The sequence below is a fragment of the Pantherophis guttatus genome, chromosome 1, assembly GCF_059756535.1.
Source record: "Pantherophis guttatus breed Tessera chromosome 1, ASM5975653v1, whole genome shotgun sequence".
Taxonomy (NCBI): domain Eukaryota; kingdom Metazoa; phylum Chordata; class Lepidosauria; order Squamata; family Colubridae; genus Pantherophis; species Pantherophis guttatus.
This window is the reverse complement of record NC_142063.1, coordinates 105,235,830-105,245,524: the sequence shown is the minus strand read 5'-3', so window position 1 is coordinate 105,245,524 and position 9,695 is coordinate 105,235,830. Positions and strand designations below refer to the sequence as shown.

General features: G+C 39.7%; 1 protein-coding gene across 2 annotated transcripts in view; it reads left to right on the top strand.

The window, feature by feature from the left end:
- Positions 1–3,298: 3,298 nt before the first annotated feature.
- SYT8 (synaptotagmin 8) overlaps positions 3,299–9,695 on the top strand; it is a 31,832-nt gene continuing 25,435 nt past the window's right edge. Inside the window, exons 1-2 of one of the 2 annotated variants that reach the window (XM_034416870.3) lie at positions 3,299–3,494; positions 9,388–9,531. In XM_034416870.3, the coding sequence (XP_034272761.1) occupies positions 9,405–9,531 (127 nt within the window). In that variant the 5' untranslated portion in view covers positions 3,299–3,494; positions 9,388–9,404. Of the gene's footprint in view, positions 3,495–8,215; positions 8,393–9,387; positions 9,532–9,695 lie in introns of those variants that run through there. The other variant, XM_034416868.3, reaches the window with a different exon arrangement.

The following is a 9,695-nucleotide window of genomic DNA, read 5'->3' as shown; positions in this document are numbered from 1 at the left end:
CAGAACCATCCCGTGAGGGATGCGCGGCCTCACTGGCTCCTCGTCCGTGTTCCTGTGCACACATATGCATGCAGGTCAGCTGGCCTTCGCACATGCGGGATTACCAAAACCCGGAAGAGTAGTGTTCTGTCATGCATGCGTGAACTGGCACCTGAACTTTCAGGTTTACGTTGCGCACATGTGCGATGGCCAGCTTTTCGTCGAGTGCGCATCCGTGCCGGAAACCGGAAGTTCAGGTGCTGGTTCATGCATGTGCGATGGAACGCTGCTCTTCCGGGTTTCAGCGCTCCCATGCATGCAATGGCCAATGAGGCCGTGTGATTCAGGCAGATGGTTTCGCATGCCATTTCCGGCACACAGGCTGGCACGCGGTGACATAAAAGGTTAGCCATCACTGCTTTATACTATACCATCCTGGACAAATGATTGTCCAATTTTTTCTTGAAGACCTTCAGTGATGGAGCATGCACAACTCCAGGAGGCAAGCTGTTCCATTGACCAATTGCTCTCAATGTCAGGAAATTTCTCCTTAGAAATATAGATTATAGATTAAATATAGATTATAGAGAGAGATAGAGTCAGACATGAATTAAAATGAAATCCAGCATCAGATTAAGTGTGGCTGCTTATGGAGGGAAGGCTAAAGAATGAATGTACATTTTAAAATTTTTCTTAAAGTGTGGCAAAATGGAAGCTAACAAAACTGATTGGAGGAGGGAAGTCAGGAGGAGGGGGCTGGCAGTGCCACCCACCCACCAAAAGACCCTGCAGAAAGCTGATTCCAAGTGAGCATCTTTCCTGGCCCCCAAAGAGCCTTTGAGGTGGCAAAATTTTTGCAGGAGCAGGCTGCTGCCATCATTGCTATCAAGTGCAACTGGGGACAAGCCTATAAGAACTTAGAGTCATTCAGCATGATATACTTCAACCCTGCTGGGCAAAAGTAGGCATTTTCCTAATTTTCCTAATTTAATTACATGTTAAGAATATACTGAAGCACACTGAAATCTCATAATTACTTTGTTTACAATTAGGGAGACAGATGTATAACCAAATACTATCTGGCAGCAGTGTTGCCTGTACAGATGGTATTTTCCTGTGGAAACAGAGCGATGGATGAAAGCAGAGTATGGATTATTTTGTGTACGTACATTTTATTAGAAGTTTGAAATGGCTAAAAACTAATACAAATTAATACGGAATGAAGAAAACAAAGAAAGGAAAAGAAAGAGAAAAGAAAAAAGAGAAAACTGCAGAAAGAAGATAAAAAGTAATAAAGGAAGAAACTTCCACTTTCCTTTGTGGCAAATATAAGCCTAATTATTTTATTATTTTATTTTATTTTTTTTATTTGGAAAATTTATATTGCTGCGTACTCACTCATGGCGACTTAAGACGGCTTTCAGGAAATAAATACACAATATAAAAGAAATAAAAATAATAAAAAATAAAAATAATAACCCCCTTCCCTGGCGACAACACACACTCATACCAGCCATTTAATGGGCTCCATCCCAGTCTGGTTTCTCCAAGCTCGCTGGCAAAACTACATTTTCTGGGCCTTCCAAAAGAGTGTCAGAGTCGGGGACAGTCTAATTTCCAGAGGGATGATGTTCCAGAGAGAGGGAGCCACCACAAAGAAGGCCCCTCTTCTAGGTCCCTTAGGGATGTATCTCCTTAGGGGACAGGAGCTGCAATATTGCAAGATTCCTTGCCTTCCCACTCTAGTGGGTTGGATGGATATCCTGATCCACTAGAGTCAGTCTCTCAGATAACCTGGTTCCAACTATGAAGGGGTTTAAAGGTGACAACCAACATCTTGAATTGGACCCGGAAGCAAATTGGCATGCAATGCAGCTCCCACAAGAGAGGTGACACATGTGCACACGAAGTCTGCACAAAACCATGTGGGCTGCTGCATTCTGCCCCAGCTAGAGCTTCCGGATGCTTTTCAAGGGCAGCCCCATGTAGAGCATGTTGCAATAGTCAAGACAGGGCATGAGTGACTGTGAGTAGGGATTGTTGGTCCAGGAAAGGACATAACTGGTGCACAACCTGCAGTTGTGCAAAGGTCCTTCTGGCCTTGACTGCCACCTGCTCTTTAAGCAGGAGTCATGAGTCCAGGAGAACCCACAGATTACACACTGGGTCTGTTTGGGGAAGTGCCACCCCATCCAAGACCAAAGGTGGCAATTCTTCATGGACCAAAGAACCTCAATCCCAGAGCCCAGGTCTTGCCAGGGTTCAGTTTCAACCTGTTGCTCCCCATCCAGCCCCTAACCGCTTCCAAGCACTGCGAGAGGCAGGTCACAGTGAAAGGCAGGTCACAGCAAAACGACACATGATGGGCTGAGATATATAGCTGAGCATCTTCAGCATATTGATGATATATCTCGGTCTGTGGTGATGGATGATCTCACCCTAGACTCCTAGAGCTTCATGTAGATGGTGAATAGGAGCGGAGAGAATGCTGACCCTGCACACACATGCAAACACACGCACACACACATACACACACACACACACACACACACACACAGAGCATACCTGACAGATGATCTGGAATTAAATATATTATATAAAACATTCTGAGCAATGATATTTGAATAGGATTAGATTGAATAATAGATGCAGAACTTACAAAAAACCATCTAAATTACTGAAAACAACTTCTGTGTGAAACAAAATGAAACAATAAAATTAAGGGCCTTGGTGGCGCAGCAGACTAAAGTGCTGTTAACTAGCACCAGCTGCCTGCAATTACTGCAAGTTCAAATCTCACCAGGCTCAAGGTTGACTCAGCCTTCCATCCTTTCGAGGCAGGTAAAATGAGGACCCGGATTGTGGGGGCAATAAGCTGACTTTGTATAAAAAAGAACACCGTTTTGTGGGGGGGCAAAAGCCCTACTAAACAGGTATATACAAAAGTATGAAGGCTGTTGCTTAATGCATTGTAAGCCGCCCTGAGTCTCTGGAAAAGGGCGGCATATAAATCGAACCAATAAATAAATAAACAATAAATAAATAAAAGAAAAAGAGGGAAAAGAAAGATAGAAAGGGCAGGGAAAAAAAGAAAAAAATCATAAAAGAGAAAGATGAATAAACAGAATGCTACTAACAGTTTGATAATGCAAATTGCAGAATAATGCAGAATGCAAACTAACAGTTTGATAAAATTTGCAATCGCTTGGGAGTGTACACACTTGTTTTCCTTTCCTATAAGATACCGTACATAGATCAACAAATCAGGTGGGGCTAACCAAGACATTCCAATCCAGTTTTCTTAGTTGAGAAAAGAAGAATTTCCGGTTTAGTTTCTGCTTTACCCACCCACACCTATGCACCTTCATCCCACTGGAGGTTATATTCAACATGTTTAGCTGGAGGTTGCAGATTTAGCAATGATGTGCTCCCTTCAGGGAGGAGAATGGCTGAAAATGAGGAAGAAAGTTTCCGCTGCGGGACAATGAAGAGAAATTAAAAGAAATAAAGTACTGGTAAGTGGTCTTGTTTTCATTTCAGTTTAATCCAGTATAAATGCTTGCTTTTAAAGCTGCAAGCTTAACTTTGTTGATGATTATTGAAACTAGGTATTACCATGTATAATATTTAAGGAAATACACACTGTTAATGAGCCTTTAAAGGCAAAACCCCCCTCCCCAAAGAAATGGCTTCTAATATCATCATTATCATAATAATTTCTGTGTATATCCATTTCAGTGATATCCTCTCTGCCTGTGGAATATAACTTCCTACAGGTTAATTCACATTTGAAACAGCACTGTCTCTACTTGGAAAGGAAGTGTTGGACACTGACATAACCAATCTTCCATAAGAAAGGAATGAATATGAAAATAATTTCCATGTATTTTGAAACTCAACTTTATTGGTAGATTTTTACTGCAGGCCCCCATAGGGTGTGTTTGGAAATACGGTAGCTATCTTTCAGCAGTGAATAGCTTCTACTTACTTTGAATTTTGTTTAGTGTAACAAGTCCCATGGCTTGTATATAGTTATTATAATAATCTCTGGTAGTTCCTTTTATAGTTGGAAAGTAGACTTTGTGATTAATCTAACTGATGTATAACTGAAATCCGAGGGCACTTAATCACATACGAATTTCTCAAGACTCCAACATATTCAGGCATTCAAAACCAATTAGATTTCAGAATATTCAGCCAGGAATCTCAAACCATTATGCAGGAAATGCTGGCAATTAAAGCTATTGTTATACTTTAATCAGCATTTGGTTATTCAGTTCAGTAGTTGGATTCATTTGACGTGTAACATCCATTTGATGCTCACAGTTCACAGTTTGTGCTCTACAACAATCTGAACTGTCGCTTTTATACACAGCCAAGAATGCAATTATAATTTCATTGTTTGATTGCACCACTGCAGGGGCAGCATTTTGATTATCTCATGCAACATAATTTCTGTGTTTCTAAAAGCACAGCTTGTCTTGGGACTCACCAGACAAAAGAGAACTGATTTTACTGTGCCATGGTTTAGATGATAATACAAGCTGTGTGTTGGATCTTTTGGCTGTATCCTATGTCTTTTGAAGGAACTGATATATTTTTAGCAATAGCTCATTTAGATTAATTGATAGCTATTGAGCCCAGAATATACAGCATCAGAAATCAGAAAGAATAAATGCAGGAGGTTAACATGTGTATTATTCATTTTTGTATAAAATATCAAATGCATACCTGACAGGAGATCTGGAATTAAATATATAAAACATCCTATAACCCTCTAACTCATGGGTGTCAAACTTGCGGCATCACGTTGCCATTACATGACATTTTGTGACTTTTTCCCCTTCACGGAGATGGGGTGGGTGAGACATGCATGTGACATATCCGGCCCATAGGTTGTCAGTTTGATATACCTGCAGTCTAACTGCTGTATTATTGCTCAGGCTGGCTGAGTGCTGTAGTTTCTAATAAGCCTAGGAATAGTCTAGATTTTTCTCTTAAACCCCACTGCAAACTGTTTGTATTGATTTATAATATAGAATAACTTAATTATTAAAACTATTTATTTATTACTATTTTTATTTTTAATTTATTTATTTAATTAATTTATTTATTTTTGAGGGGAAGGATTTATTGTGATTGTGGTTTTAAGCCTCCATAAAACCCCAATAAATACAACCTAGAGTGAATTGCATATTATTATTATTATTATTATTATTATTATTATTATTATTATTATTATTATTATTATTATTATTATTATTATTATTTTATTTCTATACTGCCCTTCTCCCGGAGGACTCAGGGCAGTGTACAGCCTATTTAAAAACACAAGACAAAACATCGATTAAAAATTTAAAATAATTAAATAAATTTGGCTCAATATTCAAGCATTTGTCAAATCTGTTGAGATTTTTGGGGTGTGGGGTGGCTTTAGAAACCAGGAGAGGAAGGCGGAGGCACTTCGAGGAAAATTCTCCCTGGAATTTCAAGGGAGCAAATTACCTCCACAAAACTCGATGGCGCCGAAATTTCATATTTATTATGAAATTTATTTGCCATCCATCTTGTGTCCAACAACTCTGGGTAGCTTAGAACATAAAAAACATTAAAATCCTCAATTATAATATAACAAAGCAGATAAAAATCATGAATGCAACATGGCAAAGGTTGGAGCCAGATACACCTGGCAGGGAGGTGGGATTAGGTTTTAGCTTCCTGTATGAAGCTGCCCGCATTGGAGAGAGCCAGGTCTTAAGGCTCTTATAAAATGTCAGGAGGGTGGGAGCCAATCTCATCTCAGAGGGTAGGATGTTCCAGAGGACAGGAGCCACAGCAGAGAAGGCTTTTCTCCTGGTTCCCTAGATTTCGTTAAACCCCGCCTCCAAAAAACAAACAAACAAACAAACAAACCTCCCAGAAGCTAATATTTAAAGACTGCAGGGAAGGGAGAATGGAATTCCTTCTTAAATGTGCTTGGCATACTGTATATTGCATAGGGTTTAGGGCTGGCTTTCTGGATTTATAATTTCCTTAATTGCATTTTTATTTTCATCTTGTTTTATTTACCTTGTATACCATCTAGAGACATTTTGGACTTGGCCAGGGCAGAAATTAAATGGCGGGAGGGAGGGAGGAAAGAAAATAATAGAGATAGATAGATAGATAGATAGATAGATAGATAGATAGATAGATAGATAGATAGATAGAGAAAGAAAGCAGTATTAAGGAAATTTACCAATGGGGCAAAAGGTAAAGACATGCTAGTTTGAATTCCAGGATTGGTGGGAGCATCCATCTATTTATCTATACCCCTCTTTCTTATTGGTACAAGTTCTGCCACATTGTTTTTGTGTACATAAACTTTACAGCAATAAGGTGTAATGCAAGAAAATACAAACGGAAGGGAATCTAAAAACAAGAGCAGAGGGAATGTCCAAATGAGATTTAATGGTCTAGAAATGGAACTATTAAGAATGATTAAGAAAAGATCTAGACCCAATGATCCCCAGTACCTGTTAAGATTTAGGCAATTAACAGAAGTCCTGAGAAGTGTGAACAGGAAGAATATTAAAACAATGTATGCCTGTGGTTAAGTAAAGGTCAATCCTAGTTGGGATCCATCTCAATCACTTCAGTGGTGGAGGAAAAAAAAGCTTGTAATGCTGACATGTATTAGTATAGTCATGGTGGCACAGTGGTTAGAATGCAGTACTGCAGGCTACTTTTGCTGACTGCTAGCTGCCTGCAATTTGGCAGTTTGAGTCTCACCGGCTCAAGGTTGACTCAGCCTTCCATCCTTCCGAGGTGGATAAAATGAGGACCCAGATTGTTGGGGTCTGTTTATGATGACTCTGTAAACAGCTTAGAGAGGGCTATAAAAGCACTGTGAAGCGGTATATAAGTCTAAGTGCTAATGCTAAGTGCTGTAACAATGGAAAAAGAGGGACAGAAATTCGAGGATAATAGGAGATTCATTGTCTTTTTTTAAACCCCAAGATGGTTATGAATAAAAAAGGTGAAATGAAAAGACACTTTCCTTCCTAGAGCTACAATACTATCAAATTACAGAATGAATAGAGAAAATATAGAGGAATATATTTTAGAGAACCTCCATCCTCCCAGGGCTGATCATACCGTCAATAGGTTGCCGACCCCTGCCTTAGTCACTTGCTGTTTGAATTATTGCAATGTGCTGTATGTGGGACTGCCCCTGAACACTTCCAGGAAGCTATAATCAGTACATAATGTGGTGGTGCGGGTAGTTATAGTTGCTTTTCACTATGCCCATGTGACACCAATACCCTGCAAGCTGTATTGGCTCTCAGTTGGCTTCTGGGTGCAATTCAAGGTGCTGGTTACCATATGGCATAGGACCAGATTATTTTGGGAACTGCCCTATCCCCGATATATCTTTCCCCTTATTCACTCTGAAAAGCCTGTTCTGAGCACCTTCATTGGAATCATGTGGGATCCTCCAGGCGGTACACCTTCCAGTGTCGGCCTTCTTTCTGACTTAATGAAATGCTCAGCCCTGCTGGCTGTTAGGAAGACTGTCAAGGCCTGGCTCTTTCCTCAGGCATTTGGGCCATGACATGTTACGTCCCAATTGGATAATAGTGTTGTTTCACTTTGGATTGGCATTTAATTGTCTTTTTCTTTTATTATTGTTTGAAGGTTGTGTACCATGGTTTTATGTTCTTTTCATTAGGCTTTATCTGATACCTTATTATTTGTGCATTGCCCAGAGTAATCTTGGTTGATTAGTTGGCCAAGTTTTTCAACAAAAAAGACTCTCTGTGGGCAGCTTATAAAAAGACAATAAAAACGTTAAAATCCCATTTATTTTATTTTTATTTTATTAGTCATATTTCTATGCCACCCACTCTCCGAGGACTCTGGGCGGCTTACACCAAAGACAGTATACTAAATAGCATATTAATAATAAAGACAAAATACTAAAAACAAATCCAGTAAAACCGTATTAAAAACTAAAATATAAAAAATCTTGGGAGATTTGTTTCATAGCACAGGAAAGAGCTAGTTAAGCATTGATGCCAATGGATGATGTAGGAATGCAGAACAATACTCTCTTATTGGGTGACCCTATAAATTCAATGGCCCTATGCTGCGTAATGGTTTTATGTAGCATTGCAAATATTTTAAACCACGTGTGTCAAACTTGCCATGTCACATTGCCATCACATGATATATCATGACTTTTTTTCCCTTTGCGGAGCTGGCTGCCAGTTTAACACCCCTGCCTTAAACTGACACTCTTTGATTGTGGGAAAGACACCATATCAAGCATATACATGCAAGGGCTTCCATGTTCTCAGCTAGTTGCAATTTCTAGGCCGTCTTCCATGGCCACCCATGAAGTCCATGATCCCTCAGAAGGTCTTCTGGCATTGTGAGTGGGACTCAGAGGAGAGGAACCTGTCTCTTTGCTTCTTTTATTCTGCATAATGTAACAATTAAAATAACTCAAAAGAGTTAATGGTATTAATTAGTGAAGGATGTTTATGCAGGTACTCACAATCTGTTTTAACAACTATTTTACATCTTTATCTCCTGGAAAAATAGCTGAGCTTTCTTATTAAGGAATGCTCTGAGAAAAATAATAATAATTCTTATGTAGTTGGGGAAATAGGACTTGTCATTTCCAGCACTGTTCCTTGATTCAGTCCAGGTACCTTGACACTCAACACAAGTGGATGCTGTTTAGAAGCCAACGTAAATCAATGATGCAGCTACCATCCTGATCTGGTGTGGCCCTTGGGTTGCCAGGGAGGACTTTAATCTTCACATCTGCCTGGATTACAAATTTGTTAACCTTCCTAGTAGGAGCACTGCCAGAAGGGAGCACATTGGATCCTTGAGGCAAATCCCACAAATTCTATATGCATTTATGCAGTCACATTCACAAGAATAAGCATTTCTTAGAATGCTTATACCTACATGCATTTCCGGATTTGAAAGCTCCATTTTCTACACTATGGGAACATGAGAGAGGCTGGGACTGAATGGTAGAGCATCTCTTCTGCATAGAAGAGATGCCAATTCAAGCCTGGTATTGCCAGCTAGGGCTGAAAAACCTCCTGTTTAAAGAGTTGAAGAGAGGCTGACAGACAGACAGGAAAGCCTTGGGTAAGGAACTGGCTATACAGAAAAGAGCAGAAAGGCATGTATCTATCAAGGGATGATCCTATTAATATCATAAATTATATTCTGGGTGCTCAAAGGAGCCATTGCCGTGTATTAGTTTAGAGTCTGACTGGCTAGTGCTAATGCAGATACTGAGGTATAATTTAAATTCAGGTTATATGAAAGATGATAGTCATCTATATGGTGATGTTGGAACATAATCAGCCTCTTGTAAATAATTATATTGTTCCTTTTTTCCAGCTCACCTTTTCTGGGCCATGGCTTCTAGAGCATCATCTGGCATCACTGTTGTTGCTCCCAGAGGCTCCAGTAACCTCACCACAAGTGCTGTGCTAACCACTGCCCAACCCAGCTTCATCGAAGGCCTTATCAACAAAATTCCATGTGAGTCAATTCAAGGCATGATGGAATGAACAGTTCATTCAAGGATCTTATTATGTGTAGCTCAGCTGAGGAGTTCCAGAAGGTCCAATTCATACTTAAATTGGATTTCTTTTTAACAAGTGATTGGAAGCTTATTATTTTTTCTTTCTTTCATCCATTCATTC